General features: G+C 37.4%; 1 protein-coding gene across 1 annotated transcript in view; it reads right to left on the reverse strand.

The window, feature by feature from the left end:
• The window catches only part of LOC110115792 (urea-proton symporter DUR3), a 34,630-nt gene extending 15,262 nt beyond the window's left edge, over positions 1-19,368 (reverse strand). The window contains exons 1-8 of the mRNA XM_020849162.2: positions 18,766-19,368; positions 13,494-13,601; positions 13,306-13,401; positions 13,139-13,221; positions 12,813-13,033; positions 8,749-9,011; positions 8,431-8,669; positions 7,418-8,067 (exon numbers count right to left, since the gene is read on the reverse strand). Coding sequence (XP_020704821.2) covers positions 7,418-8,067; positions 8,431-8,669; positions 8,749-9,011; positions 12,813-13,033; positions 13,139-13,221; positions 13,306-13,401; positions 13,494-13,601; positions 18,766-19,068 — 1,963 coding nt within the window. The 5' untranslated portion in view covers positions 19,069-19,368. The remainder of the gene's footprint in view (positions 1-7,417; positions 8,068-8,430; positions 8,670-8,748; positions 9,012-12,812; positions 13,034-13,138; positions 13,222-13,305; positions 13,402-13,493; positions 13,602-18,765) is intronic.
• Positions 19,369-19,572: the final 204 nt, after the last annotated feature.

Consider the following 19,572-nt stretch of genomic DNA (forward strand, 5'->3'; position numbering starts at 1 on the left):
ATACGATAGTGAGGCAGGTTAGGTAAGGAAGTTCTAGGTACTAAGTCAATGGCATGTTGGATGTCCCTCAAAGGGGTAGTTGATTGGATAGATCTTCATGGAACACATCAGCAAAAGTTTCAAGTAGAGGTTTGACCTCTTCCGAGATTGGTTTTTCCGTTTCAATTATCGCTTCCCGGGCTAACAAGGCGTACATGGGTGACCCATGATTAAGTTCAGCATCTAAATCTTTTGCAATAATGAGGTTTATGCCTTGGCTAGGTTTGATAGGAGTAGGCTTAACTTCCTCTTTAGAAGACTTGGGCTGGGAAGGCAAAAGTTTAATCTTTTTACCGTCATGTTCAAACATGCATGTATTTAATCTCCCATAAGCATGAACATCGTTGTTAATGAATCATGGGCGACCAAGGATAATTTGACCTACATCCATTGTCACAACGTCACACCAAATCTTTTCCTTGTATCCCACAAACTCAATGGGGATAAGGCTCCTGTCTTTTACTTCTAAAGCTATCGAATTGATCCAAGGAACCTTATAGGGATTCAGGTGGGGAGCCGTTTTCAGATTAAGTTTGGTAATCATGATGGAAGAGACAACGTTAATATAACTTTCACTGTCGATAATAACCTTGCAGTTCTTGTCACCAATCTTGGTAAAGGTGCGAAAGTTGGAAGTTCTATGCCAGTCATCACTTGGCTTAGGTTGAGATAAGGCACACCTAACAACTTGAAGTTCAACATTATCCATTTTTTTGCAGGTAATGAATCATGACGGTATCTTCTTCACAAAAGAAATCATACTCGTCATCAATATGATGAATTAATTTAGTATCAGACTTATCCTCGTCCTCGACAACTTATAAGGACTGGAATTCTGCGAGGCAATGTGTCAATATTCATGACACTTAAAAGACTTGGTTCTTGGGTTAGTTTTGGGTGCCTCACGCTTAGGAGTATTACCCTTGTAGTCAGGGCGGGGTTGGAATTGGCCAACAGTGGGCCGACCAGTCATAGGGTCGGGAGGTTTGTTTTGAGGTTGATTGGGAGAAGTTTTGAAAGGAGGTGGTCGGGTGTCTAGGTTACAGGAATGGGACTGAGTCCTAGACTCTTCAAGATCAAGTACAAGACTGCAAGATGTTTCAAGAGTATTGACTCCTCTTGTGAGAAGTTCATTACGAAGGTCCTCCCTAAAGCCAGCTCTAACATGGATAGGATCTGGGCTAGGTTGGTGGTCTCTTCGCCACTACAACAAATCATGTAATCATCGAAAGCAGAAATGTAGTCTTTCACGGGTTTGTTACCCAGAGTCAGTTTGTTCCACCTATATAAGAGCTTGGGGTAATAGGATGAAGGGAGGTATTTCTGTTTGAGTTTTTGCTTCATAGCTCTCCAGTCAGTGATGGGATATTCACCTCGAGCTTCACGCATATTTTCTAAGTTCATCTAGTATTGAATAGCTCTCCCTGTAAGTTTCATCTCAGCGAACCTAACCTTCCTAGCTTCTGAAAAATTGTACCATTTGAAGTATCTATCCATTCCTTTAAGCCAGTCCAGAAAGACTTGTGGTTCGAGAGTGCCATCAAAGGAACGTGCTTCAATTCTGATGTTTTTGAGTAGTTGAGCGTCATTATCTCGCCAACTCGGATCATGACCCATTGGTTTGCGATTGGGCCTAAGGTTTTTATGACGGTATGGGTCTCGTGGAGATCTGTCATCAGCTCGTGTCTCATCAACATAGGGGGAAGGAGGTCTAGAGGGGGTATACATCGTGTGGTTTCCTAGTCTCTCAATGTTGTCTAAATGTTCTCCAGCTTGGCGGCGAAAATCAACTAACTCACCTTTGGTATCTCTTAGTTGTTGGGTCACAGTTCCTAATTGACCTACGATAAAGTCTAAGGTACGTTGAATTTGTTCATGGTCCATTGACTCTAAAGTTTGGTAATTAATGCAGATACAACGGTAATGTAATGACGCTGTATCAAAAGGGTGGATGCAACTAAGATGTCTACAAAATGCGTATGTCAAATCCTAGAATGCAACGATGAGACAATTGGGCTATGATACCAAGATGATGTGAAACATAAAATAGTTGCATGAATTTCATGAAAATTATAAAAAGTTATTAAGCTTGTGTTACGAGCGGACCGGTCCCTTCTGGACCGGTCCGATGCTATTCCAGGCGGAAACAGCAAAAAGGGGCAGAACCCCCTGTGGACCCCAAGGTTGCTGAAATTGATTTTGGGAGGGAGAATTTTGAATGAGGGGCTGTTTTAGGAAGTCCATTATGGTCCTTTATGATCAATTTTGTTTAATTAGGCGATTAGGGGGGAAAGAGAGATGATCTTGATTTTGAATTGTTTTGAGATCTAGGTTTTGGTGTCTTGGGCTCTTGGCTTCGCCGGAGATATTTTGGAGAGTTTTTCCTTCCTCTCGAATTGAAGGAAAGTTATATCTTGCAAGTGCTTTTCATCCGTTATCAAAATAAAAGTGTTTGCATCGTTTTCCTACGTTTTCCTCTCAGAATTTTCTTGTATTTTGGCTGTTTTTCTGCTGTGGACAGCAGTTTTTCCTTGGATCTACTTGATCTTGGTGAGAAACACTTGGAAACCCAAGTGTTTCCTATCAAATTGGTATCAGAGCATCGTTTCGGGACCACCGGCGGCTGAAATTCTGAAATTTCAGCAAGTTTCTTGTCTCCGGAAGAAGTTTTTGTGGAACCGTTAGAAGGACAATGGCCGGAAAGAAGGTGGATGTCTTGGAAGGCGAAGTCGGTCAATTAAAAACCGATTTGGAGGAAAGATTTTTTGATTTTCAAAATCAAATCACCACCAACAACGAAAGGTTGGAGGGAAAATTCACGGCCATGGAAGAAATGATGAAGAAATTATTGGAGATGAAGACCCATCCGGACACATCGGAAGTGAGAGAGACCACTGACGGCCATGGCGTAGGAGGAAATCCGAACCCGCCTCGGGGGAGGAGGAATCCGGCTGTGGAGATCCTTGAGGGAGACGACGACATGCCACCTCTAGAGCCACTTTCTAGAGAGGAGATGAGCCTGGGGAATGACCGTCGAGGTGCAGATTTTCAGCGTCGAGGTGCTGATTTTCAGCGTCGAGGTGCTGATTTTCAGCGTCGAGGTGCTGATTTTCAGCGTCGAGGTGCTGATTTTCAGCGTCAAGGTGTGGATTTTGAAGGCCGGAGGGGAGAATATGAGGGAAGTGCAGAATTTGATGTTTAAATAAATGAAGATGATTCCTTATATGCATGTTTAATTTCTATAATATAAATTGTAATTATCCACTAAGTTTATTATGAAAAAACTCAAAATTTTAAATTGAAATGTTAGGTAAATCTCCTATGAATAAATTGCTGAAAGAGGAGAGTTCGTGTACAAAAGAAGTTGATCAAATGAAATATGTAAAAACTATTTGTTATATATTTAAATTAGAAATTTGTTTTAGTATCTTGTTACGAGCGGACCGGTCCCTTCTGGACCGGTCCGATGCTATTCCAGGCGGAAACAACAAAAAGGGGCGGAACCCCCTGTGGACCCCACGGTTGCTGAAATTGATTTTGGGAGGGAGAATTTTGAATGAGGAGCTGTTTTAGGAAGTCCATTATGGTCCTTTATGATCAATTTTGTTTAATTAGGCGATTAGGGGGGGAAGAGAGATGATCTTGATTTTGAATTGTTTTGAGATCTAGGTTTTGGTGTCTTGGGCTCTTGGCTTCGCCGGAGATCTTTTGGAGAGTTTTTCCTTCCTCTCGAATTGAAGGAAAGTTGTATCTTGCAAGTGCTTTTCATCCGTTATCAAAATAAAAGTGTTTGCATCGTTTTCCTACGTTTTCCTCTCAGAATTTTCTTGTGTTTTGGCTGTTTTTCTGCTATGGACAGCAGTTTTTCCTTGGATCTACTTGATCTTGGTGAGAAACACTTGGAAACCCAAGTGTTTCCTATCAGCTTGCTAATTAAAATTTAATGTTTCACAAGATTAGATTCTAGGATTTCTCAGTTAAAGATCTTATAATAGCATGCAGTTACAATATAGTGTAGGGAGAATTAAAATAAGAATGAAAAATATTAAATGCTTAATTTGTCAATCATAAGAATCCACCGGTTAATAAAAAGAATAGTCGTCTTAAGTTCCCCTCACTCATACTCTTAAGTATTTTCAGCGGAAGAATAATTTATATAATATTAATGATGTCACAACAAGACAGTAGGCACTTACATATTGCTCAATGAAGAGTTATCCGGAGAGGAGGTAGTTGGTGGATGATGGATGATTTGCCATTGAACGAGAAGTTAATGCTCGTCGATGGCGATTGTTAAGGAAAAGAAATCTGATCGATGTAGTCTTTGACGGAGTGATCGATCTCAAAATCGATATCGAGGAAGGGAGACGGATGAAAATCCACTCGTCCTTGAGGGTCAAATACGAATCTATGATAATGCTCGGGGTTGGCCATCCATGGAGAGTGAAAGTTCCTCCAATTTCAGAAGGGGGGAGGGGCCTAGGGTGGCCGGCGGCTTGTATAGAGAAAGAGGAGAGGAGGAGTTCAAGAGAGGCTATGAAAATTTGAGAATTTAATCCAACAATTATTTCAAAGCTGGGTAATTAATTGGAGTTAATGAGAGGAGAGAGAGAGAGAGAAGGGAATTCAAATTTTGAATTCCCAAAAGAGAGGGAGGGGCGGCCTGTTCTTAGAAGGGGGAATTGATTGGGCTTCAATTAGAAAGGGACTACAAGTGGGAGAGAGAGCGGGGGGGGGGGGGGGGGGCAATGATGGGGCTTGATTTGGGTAAATTGATTGACTTCTATAATTGGAACTTTAAATGGGGGGGGGGGGGGGCAATGATGGGGCTTGATTTGGGTAAATTGATTGACTTCTATAATTGGAACTTTAAATTAGAAAAGGATTTAAGGGCCTTTCAAATTTTAAAATTCAATTTAAATTAATATAGTGAGCTTTCTTAATTAATTCAAAATATGAGGGACAATTTGAAATTTGAAACTCAAATTTTAGGGGAAACCAAGAGCCCAGACACTTCCTGGGGTTGACGGGAATTACTTTGCCCTCACCTACGGACTTCTCTGCTTTCTAGAGCTTTCAACACTCATGAGAATAATAATACAGAAATTTCTTATTAATCATCAACCAACTTCCTACAATAGCGAAGGCTTCCATATATAGGCCTAAAAAATAAAAGAGACTCAAAGACTAAAATGTCCTCTGGGCTACAACACAAACTAATCCCGCATAGGGGTACAATAGTAAAGACTAAAACATAAGCACAAGAAATATATAAAATCCATCATAAATAAAGACGCCTAATCGTAGCCGTTGATCTTCGATTCCTCCTGTGATAGACACGCCAGAATCTCCTGCTGATGTCCTAATCACAATCGGCTTAGTCGTTGATGGTGTCGGTAGAAGTCATATCTTCCTCCCATTCCATTCTACAATAAAAGTGTTTGTTTATCCATCATACCAAGCTCCAAAATCAAATTGCTACAACCGACCAAGAATAACGTGGCAAGTGCCCATGTCCAAGACATCACATACAATTTCACAACTGAAATGTTTAATGATTGAAAGGGATACTTCACACATTTCCATCATCAGAACTTTGATCCCTCTTCGCACCCAACTGATTTTAAAGGATTGCAAATGTTTAATGGTCTAGAGTTGGAATGCCTTGACCACTTTTTGAGAAATTATATTCGCAGTGCAACAACAGATTAATAGTTCACAAATATTGCAATTAACAATGAAATTGAAAAATGGTGTGCCATTCGGTGTTCACGCTCTACCTCAACTCTAATAGAATTTTTTTCTAGGATGCAAGAAAAGGCCTCCCCCTCATCTCTGACAGCATCTTCAACATCCCTGCCAATTACAAGCATACCGTCTCTAGTTTGCCATACTGCAATTTTCGCCAATTTGGACACTCATTCAATCGGTCTTTGGGTTGAAAATAGTAAAAACATTTTGATAGTTTGGGCTTGTGATAAATGTTTTCAGGGATAGTACCTGGTTTTGAGGGTGCTTGGTCTCAGTAGCAGGGGCTTTGGCCATGAAGTGAGCTCGGTTTAGGAAGAGTGCTCTTAATGTTAGACACAAGTTGCTCTGAAATATTTTTGCGATAGTAGGAGGATTTTGGCATAAAGGACTGTTGTATTTCAGCCTTGTAAGCAAAATTTACAACTTGAGAGAGATCATATCGAATTCATTTCTAATTTTTTTAAAATTGATTCCTTCAAACTGCCAATTTATCTTGCTACTAACTGTTGATCAGTCTCATACAGATTGTTTCTTGTATTAAGGTATTAAAATTCTCCAGTGAAATCACTAAAATACTTCTTTAGGAGCATCTCTAATATTGGAGGCAGAGCATTTGTTCTTTATGGAAGGGGAGAAAATGCCAGAATAATAGCTGTTTCTTCTGAGCCGAACTATTCGCATTCTAATGACCTCTTTCACAAGATTGTGTGAGTTGGACCTCCCCAAGCCCGTGCTCTTCCTTTCAATTTCCAAGCGACAAATTTCACTTGTTCCTTCAAAGGTATGTCGATGTATTTGAAGAATGCTTTGACTGCTTATTCTCAATTCAGATAATCTTCAATGTGTTAGTGCCAGTCAAAATGGGAATGTTTAGCTTAACTTTGAAATCCCCATGACTGTGGTTTAGGTTATCTCCTCGCAGATGTGTACCACAGTTGGAATCAAAATCGGAGGGAAGGATGGATCAACGATGGTAAAGATCTCCATCCGAATATGGAAGATCTGGCGCAGCGTAGTGTTCAGGTTGCTTGTGTCGCCACAAATACCGGTTGGTCTCATCTTCATCACCTAGTTTCAGTATCATAGTTAAACCCACTGGTGTGGTGCCGAACGTTGATTAAACCCACATTTTAACACGCAATTGCCTCAGCGCACTTCGACCACAAATTGAAAGAAATCTGTTCCTAATGCTTCTAACTTCTGAGACAGCAATAATCATTTCACACGGGAAATCTAATCCTTGAATGTCATCACCGATGGGATTTTCTGGTGTACGCCATGCCTCTAATACCATATGTTGCAACCTATCGTTATTGAGCGAAGTAGAAGAAAAGTAGTGTAGGGGCGAAGAGTAGAAAGAGAAATCTCGAGATCAATGGAAGAAGGAGAAACAAAGTTTGTTAGAATATTACTGATATTCCAAAAAGTAGCCTCACAGGTATATATCATGACTATTTAACTGGCCGCATGCCACAATGTAAATCAAAACAGATTACTATATTTTAATAAAGCAAGTGTTAACACTAGTAAGCAAAATAAGAGCAGCTATTTAAGATATGTATAGTAACGGATTTGAGCTGATTTCATAACATTGTTATAAACTACTCTCAAGTTAATGAAGAAATACCTGCAGGAAGAGTAAGAAGAGGCCAGAGGATGACAATGATAGCAGTAAAAGCCACACCCCATTTCATAATCCAAGCCTTGGCTCTCATCAGCTTCTCCTCCTTGAACTCTTCATCAGGCAAATCACCTTTCATCTTCTCTACTGTAGTTATCTGCCTGGTGGTTTCCCAGTCATATCTTTGAGGCCACAGAAGACTGGAAACTGCATGAATCAATCCCCCGGTCAGTATAGACACAAGATTCCCAGCAAGCATAGGAGCATTCCGACCAGTGGTATCCAGATCAATGCGTCCGTATACAATTTTTGTTACTTCTAACCAAGTTATTATGCCAAGGATGCAGCCACTTATTGTTCCAGAAATAGCACCAAATGCATTGGCCTTCCTCCATAGAAGCATGAAAGCTATGGGAATGACTGCAGAACCAATCAGTATTCCCATGGCGAGGTACATCCAGCCGAGGGAGACTCCAGCTTTGTTTAAGATCACAGCCAGAAATCCCATGAAGCATCCAAAACCAAGAACAACTCCCCTGGATACTTTAAGGATCTGCTTTCCTGTAGCCTCGGGATTGATGTAGGTGCGGTAGATATCATATGTGCACAAGGAAGAGACTGCTATCAGTTCAGAGGAACCAGCAGAAGTGACTGCCCTGAAACAGATAATAATTTATGTTCAACTTCACGTAAGGAATTAAGCAATTCTCTATACATGCAGAGGTCAATGACAAACTGCCTAGTGCTGAATCTAAATCACCTAATCTTTACAGTGATAGTTATATGCAAACAAGCATGACTGAAAAATGTGAGTATAAGTTGCTCCCCCCCCCCCCACCACCGCAACTGTAGAAAAAGCATCCCTACAAAATGCACAAGTAACATGTTTTGTCGAGCTTCAAAGTGGTATTAACTTTCAACTGCATCCAACCAAATGAAGGAATATAATAAACTCATTTCTTTTCAAAACATGATATCTATATTCAAGTAAACAAATAAGGCTAAAGTGAAAAACTTACATAAATAGCATGGTCAATAGAAGCACAGATCCACCTTTTCCCATCAGGGCAGTTGCAGTAGCAGGAGGAACCAGGCCGTGTGCAGCTTCACTTGCAGTTAATGGAAGATCAAGAGCAAGCGCTCCTAGGCCCAGAGAGGTTGCAAGAGAGAATGGTACTGCAAACCAGACTAGTCCACCCAATAAGTAGCCTTTGTGGGTGGAGGATGGACGGGCAGCTATGGCACTAACCCAATAGCCCTGAATATTTAATCATTTATATTAATCTGAAAAGGAGAAAAAAAAAAGTATATGTTCAATCACAACCAGAATTACTTACATTATCCACGAACACAGTGCCAAAGTTTCCAACAATGTTGATAATGCCAAAAACAAGGCCACCAGAACTTAACATGGTTAAGTAGGATCCTTTATAGTTCCCACTTATAGGCCCGCAAGCTTGACCAGTGTGTGAAATGGGTTCTCGACATTCTCTAGATTTGCTAACAACATCTAATAAGCGATGATAGACAACTTTTGGGCTTCCTAGTTCACTGCTTGCAGTGTAAACCAAGTAAACAAAGACGACCAACACAATATGCACTGCAAAAGACAAAGTTTCAATAAAACCGAAGTTCTGGAAAAATCAGATATGGATTTTTACCTATGTTGCACCGATACGGACACGGCGATACAGATACGACACGATATGGATACGGGACACACAAATTCTTAAAAATACAATATACGAATACAACGCGGATACAACATTATAATATATAAATAATACATAAAAATTAAGAAATTAATCAAAGTGTAATATTTGAAATGACAAAAAAATTGAAATAAAAGTAAACATTAAATATTTAAATAGCTAGTATAACAATAAAAACAAGAAGATAAATTGTCCAGCACATGAAATTTCAACTATTCAATAGAAGGAATGATAGGATTAGCTTTTTTAGTGGTTTGTCTTTGAGTTTCTATATCATCTTCAGTAAATATCATAGCTTCTAATTCAGGCTCATCAAGTGAAAGATTAGCAATTTCTAATATTCCCATATCCTCAAGAGATTCAAATCCATCTCCAGCAACATCCCACATCCTATTGTCTCCTTCCATAAAAGTTGAAGTTTTCCTTGAGAGAAGCTGAAAGTTTGTATGCACATAAACTAAATCTTCAGCCCGTTGTGGAGTAATTTTATTTCTCTTCATTGATTGAATGAACGAGTATGTGCTCCAATTTCTTTCACAACAAGATGAGGATGAAACTTGGCCAAACAATTTTATGACGATTGTTTGAAGTAGAGGTGCTGAAGCTCCATGTATAATCCACCACATTTTCGGATCAATTCTCCTATCACGCAATAACTCTTGGTCACCAAAGTCCTTTAAATAACCAAAAAATTTAGCAAGCTCAATATTGACACTTCTTCTCTCCTCCTCATTTGGAAAATAACGCTTCAAACATGTCTTTCTCATATTTGAAATTTCTAAATCTTTATGTGGAGAAACTCTTTGAGGATCCTCTTGGAGCAGTTCTTTAGTTGAATATCTTCAAAAAATATTAAAATGAAATAATTAAAAAATTGTTGAAATTATTAAACAACAAATTGCTAATTAATCATGAAAAATATTAAAATTTACCTGGGATTTAGTGAGTGAGCCAAACAATGTAAAGGTGTATTACTTTTGCTCAACATATCTTCTAGAATAGCATAAATAATATCCCAGAAGCTTGAGTCTTCAAGAAGTGCCTTCCTCTCATGTCTATATATAATTTCTTTTACTTTGGCAAGCATTGAATCCCACATCTCATAAATTAGATGTAAACAAGACTTATCCGTATCAGCCACTCTCAACATCTCATAAATTAGATCTGTGAAATTTATAATGTATTCAATCTCATCCCACCATAAATCATCTAAAAGATTCTTCTTTATATATCTAGCTTTTCCAACATCATCTTACCTATAATAGGATCATTTGTCGCTGATCACCATAGCTTGAAGAGCATTTTTTATTTTTTGAAACTTCTCAACATCACTATAACCAAGGCAAACCGAGTTTTAGCAACTGCAAGCATCTTCAAATTAGAGAAATCATTGAACATAGAGAGTCTCATGGAGTGATTAATAATAAAATTCCTAATTACAACTGCATCTCCAGCAATCACTGTTATCCAATGACATTTATTATAGGTGATTTCGTTTGCCTCGGTATTCTTAGCTGCACAAATGTTCTTGAAGGCAAGATTAAGTGTATGCACAACACATGGTGTCCAGAAAAAATGAGGATATGCTTGCTCTACAAGTAGACCTGCAGCTCTACAAATAGGTGCATTATCAGTAATGACTTGGATTATGTTTGAAGGTCCCACCATCATGATAACTTCTTTGATTAAATTAGAAATGAAGAACTTATCATTGTATTGTCCTTCACAATTTACAGCTTTGATAAACATAGGATGGCTCTCTGTTACAGCCATGAAGTTGATAAGTGATATTCTTCGTGGATCTGTCCACCCATCACAAACCAAAGTAACTCCTTTTTCCTTCCAAACTCCTATAGTAGGCTCAAGCAACTTCTCAATATTATCCCTCTCACTTTGCAACAACTTCGTTCTAATGACATTATATCCAGGTGGCAGTATCCTGCAAGATTATTATTGCATGCATAGGTAAAGGCATTCTTGTAATGTGGATTCCTTGCTAGTTTAAAAGGAAGTCCAACTGAGTAAAACATTCTAGCTATTTCCACATCTATTTATTCTCTCATTTGTAAATTAAATGCTTTCTCCAAAGCATTATCTACAACATGTTCTTCTTTTTGGTTCAAACCCCTCCATCCGAAAAGGCCCCTTATTAATAGTTTTGTCATCACTTCTAATTGAAGAAGATGATGAAGGATATGAAGCATGAGTGCTTGAAAGTGGAATATGTTTTGGAAGCTCTTTTTTACTCTTTTGCTCAGCTTTACTGATTTTTCTTTGCAACTAAGCCATTTGTGATGAGCTTATATTTTGGCATACTTTAATTCGATGACAACTAATCTTCAACAAATGAGCTTTCACTCTATAATATGATCATTTGTATGTAACATTACAAAAATTGTATTTGAATGCAATATTGCCACCCCCTTCTGATGTTTTACATATTTTTTGTCACATAACCCCACAGAGGTTTGTTATCTTCAATATTGGTCTCTGATGGACCATCAGTAGACCCAATTTCTACATCACTAGAGCTCATTGTCCTACGAAGGATTGACACAAATTAATCCACATGAATTTGAAACATGAAAATTTTTAATTAAAAGTGTAGATATGTTGCGCCTATGTCAGGGGTCCAAGGGGGCGCTGCCCCCTGGCGGGATTCGACCTGCCCGGTTAGATCGCGGGGTCAGGGGGCAGTGCCCTGTGGGGATTTCCGAGGGCGCTGCCCCTGGAACAAAATTTTATTATAAGAGTTGCTTTAAAGTTTTCTCTATCGTATCGGTACTGCTTGGTACCATTCAGTACCCCTCTATACCGAGCAATACCGAGCGATACCGAGTTCCAGTACCGAGCAGTATTGAGCAGTACACAGTACCGAGCAGTACCAAGTATCGAGCAGTACCGAGTACCGGGCAGTACTGAGTACCGAGCAGTATTGATAACTGAGCAGTACCGAGCAGTACCAAGTCCTGATTATTTTAAATGGCAGTTTATGCATCATAGTATACTTCAAGGTAGTGGCAGAGCCAGAATTTTACTTCTACTATATACATAGTTGTAGTAAAATTTAAGCATAAAATTTTAAGATTATACATAACTACACACAACTTTTCTTAAATTTAGGGGCGAGAGCCACCCAACCTCTCTCTAGTTCTACCACTATACATAGGAATACTAATCTTTGAGCTTGAATTTGCTTGCGAAAAATTCCCTTGGTAATTAACAAGGAAAAAACCTAGAATGGAGCTCATGGTGGAGCTTGGACTGCTCATATGGTACAAAGTGTGCAGTAATGAAGACAAAACTCTATCAAGTAGTCTAATGCTGAAACATTTATAAATGCCTCTAAATTTGAGGAAATTTTAGCGAAATTCTGTACAAAAAATCAATGCACAAAACAGAATGAGCAATTTTTTCTGATAATCACGTCATTGTTGCAACAACCTAAAATGCAAATTTAAACATCTTTCGTAGCGAATAACAACCAATAAGAATACACATCTTTCCATTAGTCTAATTTACAAAAAATTATTTTGGTTTTTGAGCAAATTATTGAAATTTTTTAAAAATATAGGATGTTGTTCATTAGAATAATTTCAGAGTACTTCTTTTCTGTCAATACTGATATAAATTACAAAAGTCTTCTTAAATTTACTGGAAAAAAACCGTACACAAATGGGATAGAGTACCTATAACAGAATGAATGTAGCTTGCCAAGAAAGTGGCCTTTAATCCTCCAGCTAATGTATAAATTATAACACCAAGAGGGATCAAAAAGCTTGCGGCATATATGTTTACACCAGTAAGTGCATTAACTACTGCGGAGCCGCCAAGAAGTAGCATTGCAGTCACAATTATATTTGTCATGAAGCAAAATACAAGGAATACAATATGTGCAGCAGTTCCCCACCTGTACATGTAGGCAATATATATATAATTAATTGGTACCATTGAGAGGATAGAGATAAATCTGAAGTTATCATGACAGAATAGAATGTGTAGGACTTAAGATTACCTAGCTTTGACAATTTCACAGACTGTGTGTGCATTAGGAGCCTTCCTTTTGATCTCAATGGCCATAATACCAAACAGAAGCACCTAAACACAATGGACAGGATAACTTTAAAATATTTGCTTTCTATTTTTTATATATCTTTCCCTGAAAGAAATGAGATGAGTGACCTGAATGGTAGCGCCACTAGCATACCAGAATGGGCCGCTGATTCCATATTGCCATGCAACGTTAGAGCTTTGCAAGATTGTTGCAGCCCAAGTCCACTAAAGGGGGAAAAAATGTCATGTTTTTATTTTAATATGTTCACATGATGGAAGTATTAGAAGCAGAACAGCTTCAAAGTGCTAGTCATTACCTGTGATACAATAACACTTGCTATGAGCCCGGTTTTGACATTTCTTCCGGCAGTATTAAACCATTCAGATGTGTGGCGAGACCCAACATATCTCTTCTCCAACCAAACCTGATTACGTTTCCACAATAATTCTTAAATAAAATAATATGAAAAATCCTTTCCCAAATCCCTTTGATAGGAGAATGCACGTATTACTTTTATAATCAGCTAACTTAAATAACTAATTAATTTTAACAAAATTGAGAAGCAATCTTTTTATTGTGTTGAAAAAAAAAAAGGAACAAAGCATGCAATTAGAATTTCATAATGTTAATAAGAATTCTAATGGGCACTTGGTCACATTTTTGTTGAGATTAACATGATAATGAAGAATAGCCTCACATCAGATAGGAAGCAAGAGTTGAGTTTCCATTGGTGAAACTTTAAGAAGATCAATGATAGAACACAATCACCTCCAAGCAGTAAACTGCTGTTTTTAGAAGCAAAACAGATATAATACTCAGAAAAATTGAGAAAATTTGTAGAGAAATTGAGAGAAAAATAGAGGATTTCACTAACGAAAGAGAAAAATCAGCACACGATATAAGTTTCTTCAATTCAAGAGGAAGAAGCAACTCTCCAAATCTCTAACCAAGAGACTAGAGGCCAAGCACACCAAGGAGATCCCAAATTCAAGATAAAACTCTAACCCTCCCAAGAGAAACTAATTAAAGACAAAAGGATAATTACAAATTCCCTAAACATCCCATAATTCAAATATTTCCCTCCAAAGCAAATTTGATTAAGATGTGAGCCCCATAGGACCAGCCATCTCTCTCTCTCTCTCTCTCTCTCTCTCTCTCTCTCTCTCTCTCTCTCTCTCTCTCTCTCTCCCTTCCCTGGGCCGACGCCTGTAGCAATAAACTGGTCCACTCTCTCCCTTCCCTGGGCCGACGCCTGTAGCAATAAACTGGTCCACTAGGGACTGATTTAATGGATTCAGCCGACCCCTCTTGGGCCGGCCTAACAATCAACCTTGTTAGAAATGCCCTGATATGAAAATGCTTAATTTTCAAATTCTAATTTTCAACAGACAACTATTACACTAAAAGGTGTCATGTAGAAAAATAGAAAAGCAAATTTAAATTTTATTGCTTACTTTATGTACACATGTTGGAGGTATTAATAGAGTCTTCCAAGGATTTTACAAAAGAAAAAAAAAGTAAATATAGTTTATACAAAATAAATAAATAATCCTTGAGGGGGTATGGGGGAGCAGTGGTCAAGTGAGGGGAGAGGAGCACACGAATTGCAATCCAAAGATTATTAGGGAGAAGATCCAATGGCTAAGCTCCTCAATTAGTGAACTCAGTAGATCATACTAGGATTGATTGCATAGTACGACCAATGACTCTTCTTAGGCAAATGAAGGAAGTAGGCAAAGGAGTGGGTCCCATGATGTGGGACCCACCGTCTTCAACACTCCTATCAAACTAAATTGTATAAATCTATAATTTCAAGTTTCCTTACAATATTCTTAAATGTGGGGTTGCAGAGACCTTGATGAATATATTAGAAAATTGATTTCCTGTTGGTACATTTAAAGTATAAATCAACATACTCTTTAGTTTCTCTTTTATGAAATACTTATCGCTCACTACATGCTTGGTTCGATCAATGTTGTATTGGGTTATAAGTAATGTTGATGACAAATTTGTTATAATAGAATTTCTTCATTTACTATTCCCACTTAATTTTTTAATCTTCCAAGATGATTTTGATTTATAGAAATTCCCCAATTTCTTATGCAAATGCTCTAAATTCATATTCAACACTAGATCTTGATACAACCGATTATTTCTCGCTCATTTATGTTATTAGATTTCCTCTAAAAAATGTACATTTTCCTAAAGTGAATATTCTATCCACGTAATCTTGCACAATTTGCATCAGTATAACCTTTAATTTGTAGAGTATCTTGTTTTTTGAAGAGAATTCATTTTCAGTGACTTGGATTAAGGTACTTGAGAACTTTGTAAGCAGCTTGAATGTGAGATTTTTTGGATATGTGTCTGAATTGATTGATGAGACTTATAGAAAAACCAATGTTTGATCAGAGGTGAGATAGATAGATTAATTTTTCAATTAATATTTGACATCTCAGTCTATTTCTGCACCTTCTTCATCTACATCCAAGTTTTGATCCAATTTAGTTGAAGTTTCACAAGATTTCGAATTAGTTATAGTTATCTCTTTTAGAAAATTCATGACATATTTTTGTTAAGAGAAGAATACGACTTATTTTGATTGAGCTAATTTTATACCCAAGAAGTACTTGAGTTTGTCTCTCCTTGATTTCAAATTCTAACATAAATTTAATTTTAAAATATAAAGCCAAACATATAATATTTATAAGTCCTCCAAGCATCTTAGAATCAAATGCTCTGTCATTTTCCTTCATTGGCTTCCATTCAAAAATTAATTGTGAGTTGATCTAATAGCACATAAAATTCTAAAAGCAAAATTTTTTAAAAGAATTTCTGATAGATCGGTGCAAGCCACACTGACCTGGGGAGGGTTGGATCCTCACGAACCGATCCAGCCGGCCCCACCTAGGCTGGCACATGTTTTCAAGAGGCAAACCGCCTCCCTTGGGTTGAAACCTAGCATTCAGGCCCACGCCTATTTGATTTAATTAAACAAATTGTATTTTGGGAAGGATGTGCCTATTTGCCTAATTGATTTAATTGTATTTTGGGAAGGAGGTGCAAGCTTATTTGATTTAATAAAAATAATGTATTTTTAGTAAGAGAGAGAGGGGGGGGCAATTTAGGGCTAGGATGAAGGCTATAAATAGGGATGAGGAAGGGGTTAGGGCATGCTTAGATTGGTGTTCTCTTGGAGTTTTGAGGCTCTAGACATTGCATCTAGAGATTTGGAGAGAACTATCCTCCTCTCGAATTGAGGATCACTTGTATCTTTGCTCATGTTCCTTTGCTTTGAGTTTTTAATAAAGTTCCCTTTTGTTTTATTGTTCATTTCTTCCTGATCTTGGTTATTGCCGTTATTTTGATCAAATTTGTATCAGGGTTGCTTGCGAACTCAAGTAGATCCGATAGGATTACTTGCGAACTCAAGTATTTCCTATCAAATTCTTAAAAATCATATAAAATATAGTCAATATTTTGATAAAAAAAATATAAACCACTATTTTAATAAAAAAAATTGAATGAACAAATATTCTTGGGACATAGTTAATCATAAGTGCATAATCTTATGGAGAACTTATATCTCAAAATAAAATAAATTTTATTCAATTAAATTTATTATATAAAGGAAATCTTTGGGTATAAAAATAAAATTGCATGTTTTGTTATTGAGTTTATAACAAAATCATTATTTCATCTCTTGTGATAATATATTATTTTTTTATGTCGCACACTATCACAAAATATTTCAAATTCACCGTGGATAAAAAAATCCCCATTACAGAATATGGTCTTCAAACTGTCATCATCCGACTATAGTTCTCTATCCATAATCCCCCGATTACAGTCATCTGACTAGTACAACCAACTACAGTCTCTCGTCAATGTCACACGACTTTGGTCCTCCTAATCAATGTTGCTCGATTATGATCATCTGACTACCATCGTCATACTACGGCCTCCGACCACTATTACCCAACTACAGTCATCCAATCACCGTCGTCGGATTATGGTCCTCTGACTACCGTTGGCTAACTATGATCCTCTGTCCACCGTCACCGGACTATAACAAATTATCTTTAAAAAATAGCTCTCATGTCATAAGGCTTTTTCAACTTCCACCATGAAAGATGTTCTATATAGTTTATATTTATTATATTCTAACAATTCCTTTCTCAATTACAGGGAAGAGCATCATTTGTGATCGATGACATACACTAGTTGAATTATTTCAACTGGGTCAGTCCCTAAGGGTTTTTTCCTTTCTAGGTTTCCCAAGTAAAAACTCTAGTATTTCTTGCAATCCTAGTTTATTTGTGTGTATTGAATCATTGTACAATGCTAACCATTAAACATTTTCTCTCAATCGTCATGATTATCATGGCACACAACAATATTTGTTAGTGAACATGACTCAAATTACCTCAAAATTCAAGCTTGATAAGTTTTTGCTCTATTCCAACCTAACTCAAACTGAAATTTAAATCTTTAATTTCAAATTTTGAGTTAAGACTACGTCATACTAGTTGGCTCCATCTACATGGAAATAAGATTGGTCCAAAATCCCCTCTTATTTCCTTATAACTATTACTATATTTGATGAAAAATTTTGTATTAAGTATAAAACATATATTTGAATTTTCGATAAAATTTTGTAATTTAACTTTATACATCTCATAATACACATTGGAGAAATGTCCAAATATTTTCTTAGAAAAAAAATGCATGAAAATTTATTCTGGATAAAGTTACTCTCCTCTTGTATTCATGAACTTCTTGAAGTAAAGAGCAGATGAGATTAGTTCAAACTTATTCGAATTCAAGCCTTAGTTGGAACTTGATTCAAATAAGAGTTTAGTTCGAACATTTGTTTATAAATGTGCTTGTCCCATAAGGCCGTAATGCCTTTGCATCAGCCTCCCTGTGAGCTCTACATCATCAACCCAAGGATGCTTTTCCCAAAAAGCGGTCTATGTGCCAGTCTCGAACAAGCTCTCATTGCGAACTTCTCTTCTCAAACACATACCGCCATCCCGCAATCCTCCCCACCCCTACAAACTCTATTCATGAACTCTTCTCCTTTACATGCCGCCAGTCATGTCATTGTTTTCACCTGATGACAGACACTCCCATTGCAAAGTCCCCTTCTCGTTAACACATTACCAATCCCTTTGATGCCTGGCCACAGCGAGTTCGCATTTGAATCTAGGTTCTAACAGTGAGGTTTGAACTAAGTTTCAAACTAGATTCGAATTCAAACTTGTCAAATAATTTTTGATGAGTTGAGCATGAATACAAGATGTTATCTTTTATTGGAGGTAACTTGGCCTAAATAAAATTTCAGATATATTTCTTCAAGAAAATAAACCACAATAATATTTCTCGAATTACGTACACTATGAATAGATGTGTATGTGTTTATGTCTGAGAGAGAAAATTTGTATTTTATAAATGTAACAAATATGGAATATCTTAATATAAAACAAATGACAAATGGTGACAATGAAACAAAACGCCAATGACCGGAGAACCCGACACTACGCTATCTTCTCATCAGATTGGGAGGAGATAAAAGAGAGGGTTACCAGGAAAGACGTGAAGAGGGCAAAGAAGGCGCCAAAGCCAAGGATGACAGAATATCCCACACCTTGGTTGAGGACGGGCTTTCCCTCGAAGAAGCTGTTCTGCCGCACGCAGCTCCCATCCGCCGCCGCCGAGTAATACTTGGCCGAGAAACTCCCAAATGGAGGACACAACACAGAAGAAGAAGCCATCTGGTTGCGGGGAGCGGCACGCAAGGTGCTCGATGCATTTCCCCTCCAATTATAGAGGCGGGGAACTTTATCATGAGATAAGTCAAACAAGTTGTTTTTTTTTTTTCTCTTCATTTTCGGGTTGGAGCGATCGTGGGACCTCCCGCTTTTAAACGGAAATTTTGACTTTATAGGGCAAATATATCTTCTTTATTTTTTTTTAAGGGGGACAGGGCAATATCCACTATATATTTATTAGCAAAAGTACAAATAAAATTATATTTTTAGTATAATTATTCTTATAATAGTAATATAAGGCATAGTTTTGCAAATGTTAAAAAAATAATATTCCGAACATCTTTCTTTCGAGCATTATTTTCATCTTTCAACCAACGATTGCTCTTTAACCTTAGATCATCTTTAACCTCAGATGATACATATATTGCAAATTTTATCTATAAACTTCTTTAACAGAATATAAGATTAAAAATGTGAACGAGCCGATCCAATACCAACTCAAAATTGGCTCAAATCAATATAAGTGGTCTTGAAATCGGCTCATCCACAAAATGATTTGATTTTGAGCTAGCTCAAATGTGAATTGAATTTGCTTGAAAATATTTCATTTTTATTTTTTAT

This window comes from Dendrobium catenatum, unplaced genomic scaffold, assembly GCF_001605985.2.
Source record: "Dendrobium catenatum unplaced genomic scaffold, ASM160598v2 fragScaff_scaffold_1482, whole genome shotgun sequence".
Taxonomy (NCBI): domain Eukaryota; kingdom Viridiplantae; phylum Streptophyta; class Magnoliopsida; order Asparagales; family Orchidaceae; genus Dendrobium; species Dendrobium catenatum.